Source organism: Arabidopsis lyrata (assembly GCF_000004255.2).
Source record: "Arabidopsis lyrata subsp. lyrata unplaced genomic scaffold ARALYscaffold_7, whole genome shotgun sequence".
NCBI lineage: Eukaryota > Viridiplantae > Streptophyta > Magnoliopsida > Brassicales > Brassicaceae > Arabidopsis > Arabidopsis lyrata.
This window is the reverse complement of record NW_003302549.1, coordinates 21,774,490-21,793,738: the sequence shown is the minus strand read 5'-3', so window position 1 is coordinate 21,793,738 and position 19,249 is coordinate 21,774,490. Positions and strand designations below refer to the sequence as shown.

General features: G+C 36.5%; 6 protein-coding genes and 1 pseudogene across 15 annotated transcripts; 4 read left to right on the top strand and 3 right to left on the bottom strand.

Moving 5' to 3' along the window:
* Positions 1 to 695: 695 nt before the first annotated feature.
* Positions 696 to 1,893, top strand: LOC9306724 (NAC domain-containing protein 41). The gene is made up of 2 exons (XM_002870607.2): positions 696 to 1,106; positions 1,314 to 1,893. Exons 1-2 carry the CDS (start codon positions 932 to 934, stop codon positions 1,766 to 1,768), a joined length of 630 nt encoding a protein of 209 aa, XP_002870653.1. The 5' UTR covers positions 696 to 931; the 3' UTR covers positions 1,769 to 1,893.
* Positions 1,894 to 2,533: 640 nt separating this feature from the next.
* On the top strand, positions 2,534 to 6,099 carry LOC9306723 (uncharacterized protein At2g33490). 3 transcript variants are annotated; one of them, XM_021017421.1, is made up of 11 exons: positions 2,534 to 2,886; positions 3,260 to 3,332; positions 3,592 to 3,663; positions 3,746 to 3,807; positions 3,906 to 3,974; positions 4,108 to 4,136; positions 4,223 to 4,433; positions 4,524 to 4,760; positions 4,849 to 4,902; positions 5,025 to 5,826; positions 5,914 to 6,099. In XM_021017421.1, exons 1-11 carry the CDS (start codon positions 2,770 to 2,772, stop codon positions 5,934 to 5,936), a joined length of 1,749 nt encoding a protein of 582 aa, XP_020873080.1. In that variant the 5' UTR covers positions 2,534 to 2,769; the 3' UTR covers positions 5,937 to 6,099. The 3 variants fall into 3 exon arrangements, with proteins under 3 accessions (XP_020873080.1, XP_002870652.1, XP_020873081.1); XM_002870606.2 differs by having other exon boundaries at positions 5,025 to 6,099; XM_021017422.1 differs by lacking the exon at positions 4,849 to 4,902 and having other exon boundaries at positions 2,568 to 2,886; positions 5,025 to 6,099.
* Positions 6,100 to 6,222: 123 nt separating this feature from the next.
* On the top strand, positions 6,223 to 10,389 carry LOC9304690. Of its 4 annotated transcripts, none has more exons than XM_021017417.1 (6): positions 6,223 to 6,836; positions 7,514 to 8,924; positions 9,056 to 9,310; positions 9,420 to 9,500; positions 9,706 to 10,083; positions 10,174 to 10,389. In XM_021017417.1, exons 2-6 carry the CDS (start codon positions 7,797 to 7,799, stop codon positions 10,222 to 10,224), a joined length of 1,893 nt encoding a protein of 630 aa, XP_020873076.1. In that variant the 5' UTR covers positions 6,223 to 6,836; positions 7,514 to 7,796; the 3' UTR covers positions 10,225 to 10,389. The 4 variants fall into 4 exon arrangements, with proteins under 4 accessions (XP_020873076.1, XP_020873075.1, XP_020873077.1 ...); XM_021017416.1 differs by lacking the exon at positions 6,223 to 6,836 and adding an exon at positions 6,844 to 6,997; XM_021017418.1 differs by lacking the exons at positions 6,223 to 6,836; positions 9,706 to 10,083 and adding an exon at positions 6,844 to 6,997 and having other exon boundaries at positions 9,420 to 9,510; positions 10,193 to 10,389.
* Positions 7,510 to 7,792, bottom strand: LOC110226561. Its single transcript, XM_021018505.1, is given in 3 exon segments — positions 7,510 to 7,568; positions 7,677 to 7,737; positions 7,739 to 7,792. Coding segments are annotated over 3 exon segments (174 nt in total).
* Positions 10,390 to 11,259: 870 nt separating the features above from the next.
* On the bottom strand, positions 11,260 to 12,690 carry LOC9304689 (annotated as a pseudogene).
* Positions 12,691 to 12,811: 121 nt separating this feature from the next.
* Positions 12,812 to 14,683, top strand: LOC110226114 (putative FBD-associated F-box protein At5g56700). 3 transcript variants are annotated; one of them, XM_021016743.1, is made up of 3 exons: positions 12,812 to 13,729; positions 13,850 to 14,006; positions 14,089 to 14,683. In XM_021016743.1, the coding sequence occupies exons 1-3, from the start codon at positions 12,921 to 12,923 to the stop codon at positions 14,263 to 14,265; spliced, it is 1,143 nt and encodes a 380-aa protein (XP_020872402.1). In that variant the 5' UTR covers positions 12,812 to 12,920; the 3' UTR covers positions 14,266 to 14,683. The 3 variants fall into 3 exon arrangements, with proteins under 3 accessions (XP_020872402.1, XP_020872401.1, XP_020872403.1); XM_021016742.1 differs by having other exon boundaries at positions 12,816 to 14,006; XM_021016744.1 differs by lacking the exon at positions 14,089 to 14,683 and having other exon boundaries at positions 12,818 to 13,798; positions 13,885 to 13,975.
* A 351-nt stretch (positions 14,684 to 15,034) lies between these two features.
* On the bottom strand, positions 15,035 to 19,161 carry LOC9304688 (acyltransferase-like protein At3g26840, chloroplastic). Of its 3 annotated transcripts, none has more exons than XM_021017531.1 (13): positions 18,758 to 19,160; positions 18,599 to 18,650; positions 18,437 to 18,492; positions 18,196 to 18,354; positions 17,769 to 17,873; positions 17,521 to 17,627; positions 17,250 to 17,371; positions 17,012 to 17,120; positions 16,693 to 16,823; positions 16,124 to 16,493; positions 15,935 to 16,048; positions 15,588 to 15,673; positions 15,035 to 15,498 (listed from the first exon to the last, which is right to left on the bottom strand). In XM_021017531.1, the coding sequence occupies exons 1-13, from the start codon at positions 19,107 to 19,109 to the stop codon at positions 15,189 to 15,191; spliced, it is 2,073 nt and encodes a 690-aa protein (XP_020873190.1). In that variant the 5' UTR covers positions 19,110 to 19,160; the 3' UTR covers positions 15,035 to 15,188. The 3 variants fall into 3 exon arrangements, with proteins under 3 accessions (XP_020873190.1, XP_020873191.1, XP_020873192.1); XM_021017532.1 differs by having other exon boundaries at positions 17,521 to 17,612; XM_021017533.1 differs by having other exon boundaries at positions 15,386 to 15,518; positions 18,758 to 19,161.
* Positions 19,162 to 19,249: the final 88 nt, after the last annotated feature.

The window sequence follows — 19,249 nt, the reverse complement described above, 5'->3', positions numbered from 1 at the left end:
AGAATCCAATTCCAATATCCACAATAGAAAGTCTCTTTAATATAACAATCTAAAATAAAAACAGATTCACGTCTCTAAATAAAAATTTATGATCAACTAAAGCGGATTAATTCAAGTAAATGTTCTTATATGGTCAGATTTGTTACTATACATGCTTGATTTAAACGTTTTCTACTTCAATTATATTTACATCTCTAAAATCCGAATCTAGTTTTAGTTATAGAACGATCTATATCAACTATTGATTGCTAGTACAATCAAATTTGAATAGAAATTCAAAATTATAACCACAAAATTAAGTTTATTTTTAATATGGAAGCTTTTAATTAACAAAACAAAATAAATATAGATATACAAAAAATTTAGGAATAATTTAGGATAATTGCAAAAAAAATTAGATTATGGTCTAGAAGTTTCTATTATATCAAAATTACTTATCGTTTTTGACAAATTTGTTGAACTTTAAATATTTTTTAGATGTTATATTCCATATTGTCAGTATCATTGTAATGTTAATTCTATCAAAAACAAATCACGTTATGAAATAAATATTCCATTTTTGATGTAAAAATGTCAAATATCAAAACATTAAAATGTAACTGTCCCTTATTTACAAAACTAAAAGCTCATGCATGCGTGGCGTGGTATTATCTATTCAATTTTTAAAAATGTTTTTTTTTTTTTTGATAAACTTGTAAGGTTTTCCTAGTTCGATTAGGAATCAGAGTTTACTTACTTTCGAAAGTATATATAAAGACTTGAATTTATCCCTACTTCTTCGTAACAACTTAATATTTTGGCAGCTTCGTCGTTTTGGTTGATCAAAAAAAGGCAGATCCTCAAAACAGTCTCAGATATTCTCTCACAAAACCGTGTTATCTCAATCACAAAATTCTCTTTTTTCTTTTTTGATTTCTTTGCTGTGAGAATAATGGGCCCAACATACAGAGATATGCCATTGCCAATAGGTATGAGGTTTCGTCCTTCAGATTTGGAGATGGCTGTTTATTTTTTGAGAAACAAAGCTTTAGGACTTACCATAAAAGCTCGTACTATACCTGAAGAGTGTCATGATATCTTCTCAATACATCCTCGAGACTTGCCTGGTGAGAGACTACTTTCTCCTATATATAATAGATAATGTTTATGTCAAATCAGTCTAGGGTTTTGTTTCTGAATTGTAACAAATCTTTTGATGTTTGTGTTTCTTGATTTAACGTTGGATACTTCTTTCTTGAGTAACAAGCTTTGTTTTGTGAATATATATGCTAATTGAATTTGTTGATCTGTTTCTGATTTTCTTGTTCTTTCAGGCTATGGAAGCGAAGAGCATTGGTACTTCTATTGCCAAAAAACCAAGAATCAAGTTACTACTACCAAATCTTATCATCTCTGGATACCAACAGGAGAAGAAACTGATGTGTTAGATCCAAAAAAGAATGGCGAATTAGTCGGTATCAAACGGTCATTTGCTTTCATTGAGAACGAAGAAGAAGAAGAACAAGAATCCGATAATAATAACAACGGTTTGTCTGATGAAGAAGAAAAACCTCCACAATACAATTGGTTCTTGGATGAAATTAGCCTCCCATTGACAGTTCTAGATACTGATTGGGTTTTGTGTCATATCTTTAACGAGAAGGTTAAACCTGAATGTGTTAATTTGCTGCCTGCTATAATCGAATCTGAATCCGAATCCGATCCATCCGAAGTAGAAGATGAAGAAGAAGATGAAACTGTTCTTCCTCCACCTCCTGCTTCACCTTAGCTTCTTCTTGAAATTGTGTTTTAGCGTTGTTGTTAGAGTTTTATGATCTTTCCCCATGGCTTTTTTACTTCATGTGAAAACACTAATGTGATGATTCAATAATTAAGGACAGAGTTTTGGTTTTATATGTCGAATAATTAAAAAAGTGAAAAAAATATATAAAGAGTTTTAGAATCAGAATGAATGCAGACAAAATCTATGAGATAATAATAGCTAGGTCTTGGTATCATCAACAACAGAGTATTTGATTCTCTATTTCTCTCAATACCTATCATTTATCAAAGTCCAAATCTTTATTACCTCTAAGCAGAGTTTTGTTTAAGATGATTATTTCATTTCAATTTCGGTTCAAAGAGAGACAACACTTGCTCGCTGATACACACACATAAGTGTGCATAGAATCCTTCCTCCACTAAACGGCTCATGTTAGCAATCTCCCGCCTACCTTGCTAACTTGCGCTCTTACGAACTATTGTTGATCTCTATTTCAATAATTGTTAGGAGGTCATATATATGGATTGATGGAAGATATTTCTATAATATGATTTGTCCAAATATTGAAATATCCAAATCCTTAATGAAAAAGATAAAGAGATGTTTGACCAGCTTAAAACTTCCGGTCAAACACCAAAACCTTTTTTTCCGCCTTTGTCATAAATCTTTGACTTTTTGACTTTTCCCTCTCAACATCTCTTTTTAAGATCTCGCCACGTGTCAAACCTGTAATCTGAACCGTTCATCTTACACGCGTGAGATTTATCTCATTTTCTCCTTCCTCCGTCTTTCTGATGTTTCTTCGATCTGTTTCTTTGACCAGAGAAAAAAAAAAAAAACTTTTTAGCTTCTTCTTCTTCTTCATTGAATGTCGTTGAACACATCCCACGATACTTAACAAAATCTCTCACTCTTTCGTCTCTCTGTTTCGACTCGCAAACCATCGAAGCCTCGCTTATCTTAGAGGAATTTGTTGTGATTAGGGTTTTGTTTTGTTCTACGGAAATATGATGAAAGCTTCGTTTGGAAGGTTAAGAAGATTCGCATTACCCAAATCCGATGCGATTGATATAGGAGAGCTTTTTCCCACTGCACAAATTGAAGGTCTTGCTCGAGCCGCCAAGGTAAAATTACCTCTTTTCACTCTAAATTCTGGATCCTCACAAATTTTGTTTTCGGAGATTTAGGTTTTTGAGGAATTTTGGTATTTTTGATCTCTAGATTGTAACTTGGATCAAAATATTCCGATCAAAAATCACTCGAATTGGAAATTTGAGGACTTTTACATTTATAGAAGTTTGTTCATTAATTTCTACTTTTATAGACTTTCTTTATGAAGAAATTTGGAATTGACATTTATATCAGTTATGGTAACAAATTGATATTGTAACTGATGCTAGTTGATTGGTTGAACTAGAACTGGAAGAAATTTGATATGAATTTAGTGATTTTTGGTGATAATGATAGCTTTCCCTAAGTTATTACTCAATTTTTCAGGATATGCAAGACATGAGAGAGGGTTATGATCGATTACTCGAAGTAGCTGCTGCGATGGCTAATAGCGCATACGGTAAATAAGCATTCAACCTTTATGAATCTCCCATTTTTATAGTTTCTTGCATAAATTTGGATGCTTGATGTTGTCAAACATTGATGTGTACGGTTGCTTCATATGATGCACTTTGTTATACCCGTGAGCTTTAGTGGGTTGAGTTACTTTGTTGATGGTTTAGGGTTCTTTTAAATTTTGTGTTCAATCTGTTTCATTTAAGAACATCAGTATATTGTCAGACTTCATCTTTTTTATTTCTTTTGTTCGGTATTATCAGAGTTCTCTGAATCATTGGGGGAAATGGGTTCATGCTTGGAGCAAATCGCGCCTCATAATGATCAAGAAAGTGGTAAGCTTTTGAAGATTCAGCTATCATGGGATGGGAGTTTGTTTGTCCCTGTTTCCATGATGTAACATTGTTTCTTCTGCAGGTGGAATTCTTCTAATGTTAGGTAAAGTTCAGTTTGAGCTTAAGAAACTCGTCGACACTTATGTAAGTTGTATGTTGCAACCTTGTACCTTTCATGAAGCAATATGTATAATTATGAACAAAACTGAGGAAGTTCTTGTTTCACTTTTTTTTTCCTTCAGCGTTCTCAAATATTCAAGACCATTACACGACCTTCAGAGTCACTTCTCAGTGACCTTAGAACTGTTGAGGTATGCCCTAGCTTTGGTCTTTTACGGTCAGAGATTATGTAAAAGCCAGAAAAATTCACGGTTCTAGCAAGAGTTAACGCACAACCTTAATAAAGACCCTGATTTTCTCATATTTTCTTTCTTTCCCTCTCAGGATATGAAGCAACAATGTGAAGAAAAGAGGTCAGTGATTTTCTGCGACCTAGTTTTTTATTCTCTTGGTTGTGGTTTGATAAAATCTTGCCTTAAGCTCAGAGTCTTACTTACAGAGACGTTGTTAAGCACATGATAATGGAGCATGTGAAAGACAAGGTACAAGTTAAAGGCAGTAAAGGGGAGAGACTTATTCGCCGTCAGTTAGAGACTGCTCGTGATGAGCTACAAGATGAGGCTACTTTGTGCATTTTCAGATTGAAATCTCTCAAGGAAGGACAAGCTCGAAGTCTCCTCACACAAGCAGCCCGCCACCACACTGCTCAGGTACCTTCTGAATAATATTACTATTCTATGTAAGAAACCTTCCCGCAATTTCTCAATCAGTGTCGCTTATACTTTCTTATATTTGCATAGATGCATATGTTCTTTGCTGGTCTGAAATCGCTTGAGGCAGTAGAGCAACACGTCAAAATTGCTGCAGGCAGACAACACATCGACTGTGAGCTCTCTGATCATGGGAACGAAATGGATTGTAGTGAGGATAATGATGATGATGACCGACTTGTTAACAGAGATGGAGAACTCAGTTTTGACTACATAACAAGTGAGCAGAGAGTAGAAGTTATATCTACACCACATGGATTGATGAAGGTAATATAAATTTCAAAATGAACCTGAATTGGTGAAGAAAAACTTTATTCGTTAAAAGGTAAGCTCATGTACTGCCATTTCCCTATAGATGGATGATACAGATCTCTCATTTCAACGCCCTTCACCTGCAGGATTAGCAACAGTATGTTCTTGTCTTGATTTTCATATCAGATATAACATTTTATGTACTTGAGATTCTCAATTAGTCAACTGTATGAGAACTGCATTGGTGATTATGTGTTGAAGTTATATTCTCTGATGCAGGTAAATGCAGATCCTAGAGAAGAGCACCCAGTTTCAAACCGTGATCGCAGAACGAGCAGCCATTCAGCACCTCTGTTTCCGGATAAGAAATCTGATTTAGCAGATAGATTGATGAGGCAAATGACTCCATCTGCAAATGCTTACATATTACCAACTCCCGTCGATTCAAAGTCCTCACCAATCTTCACAAAACCTGTCACCCAAACAAACCATAGTGCAAACTTATGGCATTCATCTCCACTAGAACCGATAAAAACTGCTCATAAAGATGTGGAAAGTAACCAATATTCCCGTCTTCCCCGTCCTTCAGAACACGCATTCTCTGGACCACTCAAGCCATCCTCAACCCGTCTTCCAGTACCAGTTGCAGTTCAGGCTCAGTCATCTTCTCCAAGAATCTCTCCTACCGCTTCACCTCCGCTTGCTTCTTCTCCACGGATCAACGAACTCCATGAGCTTCCAAGACCACCGGGTCAATCTGCACCGCCACGACGCTCGAAATCTCCTGGTTTGGTTGGTCATTCGGCTCCATTAACGGCTTGGAATCAAGAAAGAAGCAATGTAGTTGTGTCAACAAACATTGTAGCATCACCACTTCCGGTTCCACCGCTTGTTGTACCGAGAAGCTACTCTATACCTTCTAGAAATCAGAGAGCCATGGCTCAACAACCCTTGCCTGAGAGGAACCAAAACAGAGTAGCCTCTCCACCACCTCTGCCGCTAACTCCAGCGTCTCTGATGAATCTCAGATCTCTTTCTCGGTCTCAAGTCGGGGAAGTAGCTCAGAGCGGAGTAATTAGAGGTAACGGAAACAAAACTAACTTACTGTTTTTGTAACTTATCTTAATCATCAATGATTTTAAGACATGGTTTGTTTATATTAACGCAGGAGTAAAACTGACTGAACACTGACCTTGTAACGGTCGCGTTTGATCAAAACGTTAGTTGTAGAAATAGACCCATAAGTAAATATAGAAGTTGGTATTTTGTAATTCCTTTGTTGTTGAATGAATCTCCTGATTTGTTCTTAAGCCTCCGATATTTTTATGCTCTTTTAAATCCTTTAACTTTGACAGATTATTTTCTTACTTATCTCTGAGAACTACCATTTAAAATGAGAATTTAAAGGAAATGATAATTATAACTTTAAAGTCAAGAAAATTGTAGATGGATATTTTCCTTCTAATTATAGTATTTTGCTTTATGCAAGGGAAGTGAAAATGACAGTAACATGACCAAAAATTTGGGTGGGGAAGGAAGACAAATGTACGTTTGCCCTCTCACGTGACAGACCCAAACTGGATATCACGTGATTAGCAAATGGGCCTAGTTTAGTAGGCCCACTTAGAGGATAAGTACCTAACTTCTCGCTTCGTTTGATTGATTTGATTTGATTTGAATTTTCGTATTTAAAGAGCATTATTCTATTTGATTGTGTATAATTTGCATCAAATATACTAGTAATTTTAAGTTTTGAGATCGTGATTTGTGAGTGGCGTGAAACTGAAAAAAATTCTGAAATGATAATAGTCGACCACATACATACAAAACCGTAAAGAATTAAGGGTTGGTTTTTTTTTTAAAAGAGAGACGTAAATAACAAAAAGAATTATTTGTTTTTTTTTTTGTAACAAATTTTTTAATTTATTATGCCGTTGGGGAAAAAACGATAATTATGCCAAATGTTTCTAACACTACAGTTTCCAGAAAATTAAAGGTAAAAAAAGAAAAAAAGAAAAAAAGGAGAGCTATAGAAATGGTGATGCGATGTTGGGATTTGTTTATAAGCCAAGAGACGAAGAAGAAGAAGAGGTCTCTCGATCATCTACATTCTTCCTTTTTTCATTTCCTCTTTCGAATCTTTTCTTCTTCTTCTTCATATATCTTCTTCTCCAATTCGTACGAATTCAGATATTTGGGGGTTTCTGTGAATAATTTTGGATTGCGTATGAAACGTTTCATCCACAGATTATGTAATTTATTGCTCCAATCGTTTTGTTTTTCTTTGATTTTGGTGTTGCTTTGATGATGAGATAATCTCTTGATATGATCACACAAATGTTCTCCTGCCTGTGCGATCAGCTCGAAACTTTTTGGTTGATCTTCAATTGTCGGCGGAATTGGTAGTTTTGTGTTCGATGATTTCTAAAACGATTTAAAAACTTAATTCACTGTGTGCTTAGTGATGTTTGCTTGAATCTCTTATACACTGAGAATCATTTTGGTTTTTATATGTCTCTTTACTTCTATTGAATCACAATCATCTGTTTGTTCATTTGTGCATTATTGAAATTTATCTACTATGTTCTTCACTGATTCTTTAGCTTAAGAATGGTTCTAGTTTATATGATCATCATTTTTCTTACTTCTACAAATTTTGTTGTAGTGATGCAGCCCAAGAATCTGCTAGCTAAGTTTGATTGGATTAAATTCGTATTTGTGGTGGATATGTTGTTGATTCTTCTTCTCCTTTTTTTTGTTTATTTCAGGAGACTATCAGCTCTTTCTTCTCTATCCTCAACATATATATGTTGCTCCAGAAATCTGTCACATAAATTTTATGTCTCATCTCTTTAATGTGGACACCAATGGATGACTTGTGGATGCCTGTGACTTTTGCTTAGTTCTATATTATCTAGATCAAATTGCAACGATTTGGTAGGTAATTGGCTGGAGTAGTGAATCTCGGATTAGTGTCGATAGAGAAGGTCTTTCAAGAGCTCACAGGCAGCTATATAATCCAGTAAGTGATAAGGTCCTTTGAGCATTGGCATGGGTCTGCCACACACTGCTTCAAATGAGCAAGACCATGAAGCTTTGTCTGCTCCAAGTTGCAGTCTTTCTCAAAGTCTGCCTGTAAATGCCACTTCTTGTGATTCAGATGGTATTAACAGAGGGAATGAAGGAAGTTTCTGCTTCTCTATTGGAGAATCTGATAGGCAAACAGCATTGGAATCTTTGGAGTTTAGAGATGACTTATGGAGATTCCATGACACTCGGGCTGTTACCTCGTTATCTGCTCACGAACCGCCTTATGCAATGGATAAGGTAAATTTGAGTCGAACTGAAGTTAGAAGGATAGTTGGTTTCGAATCAAATGAATCTAGCTCACCGAGTAATGAATACACGAGTATCACTGTTAATCGCACTGGTGGATCTAATGAGGTAAATATTATCGGTGGATCGTTAGTCAGGAAACGGGTAAGCTCTCCTCTGAATAAGCTTTTCCCTGAGAAATTTAGAGGCGACTTGCTTGATATCAGCCGTAGCAACCAACAGTTGACTTCTGCTGGTATTCCTAATGGATTTCACATTCCTGTTGCACAAGATCATAAAAAGGCCAATATCTCTGGGAGATTACGCCTCTTTACCACTTCTACCTGCTCTGAATGGGGGAATGACTCGTCACACACGGGTAAACTTTCATCTACTGTTTTCACGGATGGTCCATTGCTTGACTCCAATGATCTGCAGCCCACAAAAGATGTACATTGCTTATACTTACCATTACATGAAACATTTCAAGTACCTGCTAAGCCATCACCATGTCATAGAAACATATCTGTCTCTCCGCCACTTTCTCTGTCACCTCTTGGGCCAAGATTCCCCGAGAGAATGAAAGCTCTTCAAGGGGGCCTAAATGGGAATATCTTCGAAGATGGCGTTTGTTTAAAGAATACTGGTGAAGAAGCAGAACTCAGGACTGGTCATAGATTGTTTGATGATACTAATGGTATTCAGAGAGCCTTTTCAATGGATAGAGCTATTGAATCAGTTCCTACATCTCCATGTAAAAGATTTAGTAGAAGCTTGAGTGGACGTCCCATTCAAAGGTCATTGGTTGGTTCGTTTGAAGAATCCCTCTTTTCAGGAAGATTATCCTATGGGCAAGCTAATCAGGTCTCACTCACACCCAAACCCATGACACTCACATAACCTCGAAGCCAAAACTCTTTGTTTTCAAAAATCCAAAAACATAAAGACATTTAACATTTGACTCACTTACTCTATTTTTGTTTCCTTCTTTGCAGAAGATCGACGGTTTTCTTGCCATTCTTAGTATTGCTGGCGGAAACATCTCTCCAAAATCACAGAAGCTTCCATTCTCAGTAACAAGTGTTGGTGATGATTGCTTATTACTATACTATGCCTCCATAGATCTCTCTAAAGGATCATTGCCAAACAAATTATGGGGTCAGAAACTGAAAACCAACCAAAACAAGTCTGATGCTCAGACCATCATTAATAAACGTCTCCGGATTCCTATGAAGGGTCGGATCCAACTGGTACCCTCTTGTCTCAATTGCCTTTTTTCTTAACAAAATTCTCTTCATAATGTAATAAATTAAGGTCACTGGATAACAAATTTATGATAGGAGCTTCTCTGTTTTGCAGGTTCTGAGTAACCCTGAAAAGACACCTCTCCACACTTTCCTCTGTAACTATGACTTAACTGATATGCCACACGGTACAAAGGTAACTTCAAACCTTCCTCCCATTGTGTCGATTGTTGCTTGCGTTTGTGTTTATGTTGCTTTTACATTAGCATTTAGTGTATATTTTTTCAAATCAACTGTTAGAGCTAACTTGATTTCCAAAACTTACCTTTGCAGTTAACAAAATCAATTTTATTTAAGATGTAATGATTCAATGTTTGATCGAATTCTTGTGTCATGATCAGACCTTCCTGCGCCAAAAGGTTACTCTGGCCTCCTCTGTTCGGACCAAAGCCAAAAAATCTGTAGATACAATAGACAAAAGTGTTGCAAATAAAAGTAGTGAAGGATCTGAATCAGTGGATGAATTGCATTCGCCGAATGAGTGTAAGAACAAGAATTGTCGTGAGACGTACAGAGAAACAGGACAACGATGTTCAAAGTCTGGAGTCTTACGCTACGCACTTCATCTTAAATTTATTTGCCCTTTACGCAAGAAAGCCTCAAAATTAGGTCAGAAGAAAAGCTTGGATGCAGGAGATGATGGAGAGAGGAGATTCTATTTATATAATGACTTGAGAGTTGTGTTTCCGCAACGCCACACAGATTCTGATGAAGGAAAGGTATGTTAGAAAACTTTATTCAAATTCATTTGGGGTATAGAGCTACTTGAACGCAAACGCAAAACGCTGATGTTGCTTTTGAAATTGCAGTTGAATGTGGAGTATCATTACCCAGAAAATCCAAGATACTTCGACGTGTAACCAATGGAGGAATCTCTGCTTCCTAAATCGTTTTTCTGTTTTAGTTATTGTTAGAAGAAAATAAAAGAATGTTTTGTACATAAGATAAAAGAGCGTTTCGGTAATAGGGAAATTGCCCCACAACGTTCGGTAATTATCAGTTTGCCCATGTTGGATTTGAACCTTTGATTAAATCTACAAAATAGAATGCTTCAATGAGAACAAGAAGAAGAAGAAGAAGAAGAAGAACATAGCAAAAGAAGAAGCAAACGGCTCGTGATTGAAGAGAAGAAGATGTTGTCGTGTGGAAGAGTCAACGACACAAGAGTAGAAGCACAACTGCACAAGTCAACAATGTTGGGCTTGAGTGTTTTTGTAATGGGCTGCAGAATGAGTTATACAACAGCCCAAGATCTTTTAGTATATAGAAATTTGCCCCACAACTTCCGATCGTAGGTCTATGCCTCTTACATATTATAGCAAACCACAATGCTGAGAAGTTTTATGTTAATATGGTTAAAATCTTACACAAAAAAATTGAATCAACGAAGACATTGATCAGTGTTGCCAATACGAAGATTGAGACAAAAATTACTAAAATCATATATATGAAAGGAGGCTATCTCTCTCCATCTTTCAGCCACGTCAGCATTTTTGGCTCTTCTGAAGATGACACATCAGCTTTTTATTCGTCCAATAAAAACATTTCATTAATACACATCAGCTTCTAATTATAAGTGTCAAATGGAGTAAACAAATAGCTCATGACGGATGGGCCATATGTGTTTTAGAATCTATTAGAGTGGAATATTAATGGGTCGAGCCCATTTCAGTGATGGCTTAATGCTTTTAAACCCAACAAATATTCTAATTCCCCACAAGATTTTAACAAAATAAATCTCTCTCACTCTCTGCTCGATCGTTCAATATGAAAGAAGAAGAATCTCAAGGCAAATTTCTCGACTTCGTAAATTCCATTCTTCATAGTCTCCCTTTCTGTACATCATATTTCTTTAGAACAAACGTTTTCTACCTTCTAACTGTCAGAATGGAGGCCACGATAGAAGTTACACAAAAACATATTCACACTCTCAGCTTACGGGATTACAAACTTTCACTACTATAAACTCTATAAATACTCAAACAGACATTGTTTATACCGGATTATATGTGTTTCAGACAGCATCAATAAATATTTACCAAGGTGCAAGGAACATAAAAACGATACAGAACCACCATCATGTACAACCTACACGGGAATTACAAAATGAAAACATCAGATACAACTCAAGTTGACAATATCGATATACACAACATTGAATAGCTACTCACCTGAATTATCACTGAGGTGGTGCTATTTGGAACAACTTTCAAAACACAAATACTCTGTAACGTCCTTTTGAGTATCGTTTTATACTCCCTTTCAACTTTTCCTATCAATATTCAAAGCAAAAGTAATTCAGATCTAAAAACAAGAATCACCTGTACGACATACTCAAGCAACAAAACAAGCCTTCTTCTGAACAACGAAACGCATTTACGATTACCAATCTATCCGGCTTAAGGCTTCCATATGACTTCAAAACAAGCCTTCTCAGCATTTTCGTTCTTCTTTGTTCCTGCTTTAGGTCTGTATTCTGCAGCTAGAAATTTTGTATCCCTTGAAAATATAAATGAGAGAGTTCAATGAATCCCATTCAAAAAGGATAAAAAAACTATGTACCTATAATAGATATTGATAAAGCTGATAAAGTACCTTCTGACCAACTAGCAGAGCCATGAGGACGATGAAGGATATTACGGGAACAAGCAAGAGGTCTCAACTGACAAGTAAGTCTTTTTTTGAGTTATATTTCAAATCAGAAAATAGATCTAATCTTAAAAATTGTAACTACATAAGATAGTAGTTTTATTAACTACATAATAACAAATAAAAAATAAACATAAATTAGCAAGAACATCAATAATTTTTTCTTCACAATTTTCAAAACAAATCCACGCGTAGCGTGGGTATTCATCTAGTGATCATAAAGGGAGGATACTGAACCATCATCAACTACAAACCTACACACAACAAAGCCAAAGAAAAACTACAAAAAAACATTCAAATCAAGAAAAATTGAGATTCTTTGTTCCTACATACACAAAAGATTCCGACAAACGCAACCAAGAATCACCTGAAACCACAGAAGAGTACTCAAGCAAACCAATTTGACCGGATTTAGGTTTCCAAATGACTTGAAAACAAGCCTTTTCCGGGTTCTCGTTCTTCTTTAAATATACAAACAAATACACTCAGTGAAAAGAAAGAGTTTCACAAAAAGACTGGCCCAGAGTAACAGGCCCATCAGATATTTTTGTCGTTAAAGGTTTTGTATTAAACCATTGTGCTAAAGGGAAGCCAAACAGTCTCATAAACAAACCATCTCCTTCTTCCTTTTTCCTCTCTTTGTCGATTCATCTTATAGATCCTTACCCTTTCTCCATTCTTTCCTTTCAGAGTTGAAATGGCTACACAGTTCTTCGGGCGCCTCCACTAACTCAATCATTTTTTTTTTTTTTTTTTTTTTTTTTTGAAAATGGACTAATTTGTTTGGTTGGCTTCCGACGAATCTTCTCGTCTTATGGTGTTTTCTTGTGACTTTTGTTTTCAGGGTCAGAAAACCTACCAAGTTTGGTAGACTGAAATAGTATCTTTGGGGGTTTGTTAAAGTGATATGGCGAAAATCAGTGACTTGTCAGATGAATTGCTGGTGAAAATATTGTCGTTTCTTCCAACACAAGTTGCCGTATCCACTAGCGTTTTGTCGAAACAATGGATGTTTATTTGGATGTGGTTGCCTAAACTCGAGTTCGGCTTTAGAGTTCGTTCAAGGTATGCATGCCTGAGGGATTTTATTGACAAGAATCTGCCATTACACAAAGCTCCGATCATAGAAAGCCTGTGCCTTAGCTCTTTTTGTGGATTACTTCAACCTGAGGATTTGAAATCGTGGGTTGGAATTGCAGTTTCTCGCTACGTGCGTGAGCTAAGTATTAACTATTCCTCTTATGACCGATCTGTTGCATTATTGCCGTGTAGTTTGTATAGATGCAAATCGCTTGTGACTTTGAAACTTATAGGCAAGAAGATTCTTGTGGACGTTCCTCCAACGGTTTGTCTCCCTTCCTTGAAAACTTTGCGGCTTGATAGTGTGACATACTCAAAAGACGAGTCTCTTCGTCTGCTTCTATCATGTTGCCCTGTTCTCGATGATCTGTTTATTGACCAAGACTACTTCAAGTTAGTTAATATTCCTCAAAATGTGTCATGTAGTTTGTATTCATGGAAATCGCTCGTGACTTTGAAACTCCATGGCGAGATTCTTGTTGATGTTCCTCCAACGGTTTGTCTCCCTTCCTTGAAAACCTTGCAACTTCTATGTGTGATATATTTGAATGAAGAATCTCTTGGACTGCTTCTATCCTGTTGCGCTGTTCTGGAAGATCTTAGTATTGAACGAGGCTGTAATGACAATGTGAAAGCGTTAGTTGTTGTTGTCCCGTCCTTGCAGCGTTTAACTTTAACTATAGAACAAGGATGTTCTGCTGATGGGTATGTGATAGTTACCCCTTCTTTGAAGTATTTCAGACTTGTGGATAACAGAAATGAAAGCTCTATTGAGCACATGCATATGCCAGAGCTCGAAGAGGCAGATATCAGTCTAATGGAGGATATTGCGAAAGATATTGAAATGCTTTTCAAATCAATCACAACTGTCAAACGTCTATCATTAAAAATGTCATTCAACGGTGGAAATGAGGTAATATGTTTCCATCTGTCCACAATTTCTCACTTCGAACACTAAAAATCTTGAGTTTGAATCCTTTGTTATATGTCTGCAGACTGTGCATCGTGATGGTATTGTCTTCAGTCAGCTTGAAGATTTGAAGCTATATATACGCAGCGACAATTGGTCTAAGTTACTTGTCCACTTGCTCAAACATTCTCCTAACCTGCAAATCCTCAATCTCTTGCTCGATTATCCTGTAAGTGTTTCTTCGTCAACTACTTTGCGGTAAAGGTCAGCATGGTGTATTGGTGTAATTTTAACTCTTCTTTTTTTTCAGTTCATTGGAGATTATACGAATTATGAACCGGTTAGGTGAATAATCAGAGCTCAGTTCCTAAATGTTTCTTGAATAGTCTTGAGACTTTCAAGTTTGAAGGGTACAACAGTGGGGAAGCAGAAGACAGGGATTTCTTGAGTTTTATCTTCAAACATGCTCGTTGCTTGAAATCTACATCAGTCGTGCACGTATGATTTTATGTTCCACAATTGAAACTTGAAAATGATCTAAGAATCGTCGTATTATGGGTTTCGTATTTGTTTTGTTATCGAAGAACAATTAGGTTTTTTATTTGTATTTGGAACTTGTTTTTGAACAAAACTTGTGCCTTATTATTTGGTTAATTATTATATCGTCTGGTTATGTCATACAATTTATGTCTGTGCCTTGTAGGGTTTTACCTCAACAGTCAAAACAGAGATCAACACAGTAACGACCAGGAAAATGTAGTAAACTATACCAGAACTTGGCAGTTTGTTAGCATCCCAACTTTATTTATCCTGATTTGGATATTCAGTCTAACGCAACCAATAATCACCTAAAACTACAGAAGAATCAAGCAAAGAAAATAAACTAAACTCATACTGATTACATACCAATTTGACCGGATTTAGGTTTCCAAAAGAAGCCTTTACATATTATAGCAAACCACAATGGGTGAAGAAGAGAGATGCCATGCTGAGAAGTTTATGCTGCTGGAAGGAGTAAGAGACATACATAGTATATGAAACCTTAAGTTAAATATTATATATACCAACGATTGTTTACAATAACATACCCAAATTTACGTGTTTAATCACACAGTTAAATAAGGTATCCTGTAAGTAGAATAAGGTATTATCCGGTAAATGGAGCACAAAATCTAGTAACTAAATTTAATGATTTCGGAGATCAAAGGTTGGGATTTGGGAAGAGAAACCGTGAGAGAGGTAATAGAGCGACCTCGGCAAAATGTTTCTGTAAGGATCAGTTTCTCTTTTCATCTTTAAATAGGTCATACATCTTTCAACCTCAGACTTGACCTCCAAGTAAACCTCATGAGCTTTCTCTTTATTATTTAGCTCTTTCTCTCTACCTTCTGTTTCTATTGGTTTCCCAAAGTATACGTAAAACCGTCCCGGAATCTTGGGAACTATTCCAGGCACATGCAAATCTTGTTTTCCCAATTCGCCTTCTTCATCGTTCCTAACCATATATTTTCATCACTATATTCAGAATCAAATGTTATATCAGGTTCATGTGATTATTTCTAACAGAGTCGATAAAAGACATACCTCAAGTTAACGGAGTCTTGTGTTATCTCTTCAATAAGATTCTTCAACAAAGGGATCTTCATTTGATCATTGTAATCTAAAACCATCTGAGAATCATTCCATTGTACAGAGGAGTTAGCCGAAACCCGATTGAAACAAAAAAAAAAAGAGTTTTAAGAATATATTAAACTAGAACGGAAAAGAGTTTGTGCATTCTTAAACTATTTTTAAGAATGCATTTGATCATTGTAGTCCATGACCATCAATCTTACATTGTTCAAAGGAGTTACTCAAAAACCTATGAAAATAAAAAGAGTTTTAAGAATGCAGATGTTGAAACTAGAACGGAAAGGAGGTTTTTTGCTTACTTCACAAAGATCATCTTCACCAACAGCTCCATAAGGAATGATTTTTGCTCCAAATTTAGATGCGATCCTTACAAACTCCGAGTGTTCTGGCCAAAACAACTTGTATTCTTCACCCTATAATAAAATGTGTCTTTAGATGTAAAACCTCAAAAATTAAAATGAAGGCAAATATGGAAAATACATAATCACCTTTCTGTGCAAAGCTTCACGAACACCTCCAGGGTACAAAGCCACGTGAGCCTTTGAACGAAGTAGTTTGTAAAAATTCATTCCCGAGACAGGAACTGCGCCTATTATCCTAAATAAGTCGTACAACTGCATATCAGGGAGTTTTGAGCCAAATTTTTTGGTAAACATCAATGGATGTGCCAGTCCTCGCAACAGAATGTTCCTTTCTTTCAAGAAATGAAGTGCTATTGCATGCAACTCCATACCAAGCAACATGTGATTGCCAACATACAGAACCGGTCCCTCTGAAGGTATTCCTGCAAGCGATCTTACTACTGCACCATTGTTTAGAGTTGAGAGAAAGACTGGGGAGGTAACAGCAGTTAGCAATCTGGACCAGAGAAATTAAAAAAGATTACTACTTCAGTATGTGCTTATGGTAGCAGAAGCAAATCTTCTATTCTAGCTAAGTAGTACTATACAGAATATTTTCACTAGATCTAAGTCAAGAAGTTGTTTGACACAGCAATTAGAGAAGTGATAACATTTTGTGACACACAGATATTGATGTGAAAAGTGAGTCATTTTACCTTTGTGATTCTTCATACTCTTTGAACTCAAATGGGGTAGGCAGAATGTAATCCGAAATGTAATCAAGTGACTTCCCACGGCGATAATAATAGGCACGCTTGATGATAGTCACCAGATCTACTCCATCCTCCTGACATGACACAAATAGATCAATCGAGCTGAATGTTATTAAACCAAACATAATCTGAAATTTTTCTGTGCCAACTCTGATGCAAGAAGTTTTCTATTGGCTATAAGTCGTAGAAACTAGATTTCCTTGTGAATCAATTAAATAGGAGTCACTGACACAAGGAAAACTTCTTGCATAGAGCTCCTTACCAAGAAGAGGAACTGTCCATTATTCTCAAGCTCACGAACTTCACATCTTGGCAATGCACCACGGAGTCTTTCAATGTCTTCCTTGTTCATTAACCATTGATCACGTCCACTGCAATAACACAGGCGTATTAAAGCTACAACTCAGCTTCCAATTAACTAAATTCATTACAAACAAATAGATCTCTGAACTTCCACTTATATTCAGTAACGAAACAAAGAAGTTTACTAGTGTATGAACCTCAGAAGTATCAGTGTTTGGGCGTTGACTGTGTCCATCTGAGAATTAACAGACGCTGAAGCAGACTTAAGCAATTGAAGCTTCCATAGAAGTGTGTCCTTGGGAAAGATTCTAATCAGAGTCTGTAAATAATTTGTTTTCGTGAGTTTATCTTATGACATATATAGAATGACTAGAGAAAGTAAAATCGAAACAATAAAATGACGAACAATATGAACTGCAAGACAAACAACATGCATCAATCATTTGTTTTCCTAAAAGAGAGTCTTACAGGCAGATTAGATGAAGTTGCAAAGAAGTCTCCTAATAGCCCTCTACCCATCTTCACGGCATCAGTTTCATTGAGCATAGTCTCGAACATCTCTGTCAATGGAGAAGCTATGTAATAAAACAGTTAGCCCTGACTTTGAGGCAAGAACTGACACTGAAACCCATATTTGAGACCGAATTCTTTGCATATAATTTGTTTTTGCTTTACATCGATAGACGTGGAAGATATACAAAGGGTTGAAACTTCACCTTGGTTAAACACGAAATTCTCTGTTATCAAGCTGGGAACTTCGTCAGGCAAAATTTCCAGTAGGCCCAATAAAGGTTGCAACATGAAGTTGTTGAAACGTGTGACTGCATCAAACAGAGTCTATTATGACCACAAGATAAGATGTATACACTCCATGAGATCTACCTACACAAATCCGCGCAAATAAAAGAGTATTATGTGTGCACAAGCCAACGAAAAATAAAACACTTTTTGCATGATTAGAACAATGCTTTACCAACAACGCTTATATCATAAAATGGGTGCTTAGCTCATGACACTTTTTCTGAGCTTGCAACATTGTGGTTTCATAAATGGCCGAAAAAATCTTAGGAAACAAAGAAAAAGAACACAATAAAGGATCTCAATTCTCAATGATCCAGAAAAAAATGAGTAGTCTTGTTTTACCTGGATTAGCCAGAATCAAGACAAGATCAATATCAGGGTTACTGGCTGCAACATCTAGAGCAAGAGAAGCTCCAATAGATTCTCCAACTATATATATTGGTCTATTTGGGAAATGGTAGTGCTCTGACCTAACTGTCTTCTCAATGAGCTTCACAAGATCTGAAAACAACAGTAAGAGTTTCACTCACATAAGATTATGAAACGCTATATGCGACTTCAGATAATGCAGACAAAGAAGCACCTCGAGCAGGAGTACGATCTTTCACTGGAAAGTGAAGGCACCATATGTCAAATATCCTATGATCACAAAGATAATGAGATCAGAAACAAAGAGTATTCACTAGATCTCTACTTCTCTTCAAGCTCTAAGGCAATAAAGAAGATTGAATCAAACAAGACTTACTCTCCAAGCCTCTTATGTTGACGAATGAGCCCTAATCCAGTACCATCAATCCCTGCAATTTTGAAAAACTAGTTTTCACAATTCGATTTCAACCAAATCAGAATAACGAAATCAATCAAAGGAACTATCGATTTCAGTCCTAGATTGAAAGAAACAAACCAGGTAAGTATAGAAGAAGAGGAGATCCAGGAGCACGTGCGCCACATTCCAACGGTGAGAACCACCGTGGCGGACCACTATCTCCGCCGTCTGATCTGACGAAATCTCCAGCTTCCACTAAAAAATCCGTCAAACTCTTCCGTTCCTCAGGCCGTACTTCATCCGTATAAGAATACGGATTCACCGTCGCCTTCAACTTCACATCGATTCCAAATTTCCGGCTCGTAAGCCGATCAAACGCGACGGAGGTCAGTCGTTGGGTTGAATTCCAGAAGCAACAATGGAGATTAGAAGCTCTTGTCGAAGCTGAGGAGAAGGTAGGAGAGATTCCATCAGTGATAGTAATCGCCATTGATGATCAGAAAAAGTTGGAAGAAGGTTCTTGTTGTTTAGCTTCTTCATCTTCTAATAGGTCGAACACGACAAGCTCGTGTACACGAGAAAAACGATTATAAAAATATGCCACGTTGATTTTTTCAGTTTGAATATTTT

What these genes read in the sequence shown, in the direction of transcription:
- LOC9306724 (XM_002870607.2), top strand. Translation starts at nt 932, where the DNA reads ATGGGCCCAACATACAGAGATATGCCATTGCCAATAGGTATGAGGTTT. An exon ending in ACATCCTCGAGACTTGCCTG is followed by an intron (nt 1,107 to 1,313) that starts GTGAGAGACTAC and finishes TTGTTCTTTCAG; the next exon opens with GCTATGGAAGCGAAGAGCAT.
- LOC9306723 (XM_002870606.2), top strand. Translation starts at nt 2,770, where the DNA reads ATGATGAAAGCTTCGTTTGGAAGGTTAAGAAGATTCGCATTACCCAAA. An exon ending in TCATAATGATCAAGAAAGTG is followed by an intron (nt 3,664 to 3,745) that starts GTAAGCTTTTGA and finishes TTTCTTCTGCAG; the next exon opens with GTGGAATTCTTCTAATGTTA. An exon ending in GTGACCTTAGAACTGTTGAG is followed by an intron (nt 3,975 to 4,107) that starts GTATGCCCTAGC and finishes TTTCCCTCTCAG; the next exon opens with GATATGAAGCAACAATGTGA.
- LOC9304690 (XM_021017417.1), top strand. Translation starts at nt 7,797, where the DNA reads ATGGGTCTGCCACACACTGCTTCAAATGAGCAAGACCATGAAGCTTTG. An exon ending in CCTATGGGCAAGCTAATCAG is followed by an intron (nt 8,925 to 9,055) that starts GTCTCACTCACA and finishes CCTTCTTTGCAG; the next exon opens with AAGATCGACGGTTTTCTTGC. An exon ending in TGAAGGGTCGGATCCAACTG is followed by an intron (nt 9,311 to 9,419) that starts GTACCCTCTTGT and finishes TCTGTTTTGCAG; the next exon opens with GTTCTGAGTAACCCTGAAAA.
- LOC110226114 (XM_021016742.1), top strand. Translation starts at nt 12,921, where the DNA reads ATGGCGAAAATCAGTGACTTGTCAGATGAATTGCTGGTGAAAATATTG. An exon ending in CATTCAACGGTGGAAATGAG is followed by an intron (nt 14,007 to 14,088) that starts GTAATATGTTTC and finishes ATATGTCTGCAG; the next exon opens with ACTGTGCATCGTGATGGTAT.
- LOC9304688 (XM_021017531.1), bottom strand. Translation starts at nt 19,109, where the DNA reads ATGGCGATTACTATCACTGATGGAATCTCTCCTACCTTCTCCTCAGCT. An exon ending in CAACATAAGAGGCTTGGAGA is followed by an intron (nt 18,493 to 18,598) that starts GTAAGTCTTGTT and finishes TTGTGATCATAG; the next exon opens with GATATTTGACATATGGTGCC. An exon ending in AGATCGTACTCCTGCTCGAG is followed by an intron (nt 18,355 to 18,436) that starts GTGCTTCTTTGT and finishes TGTTGTTTTCAG; the next exon opens with ATCTTGTGAAGCTCATTGAG.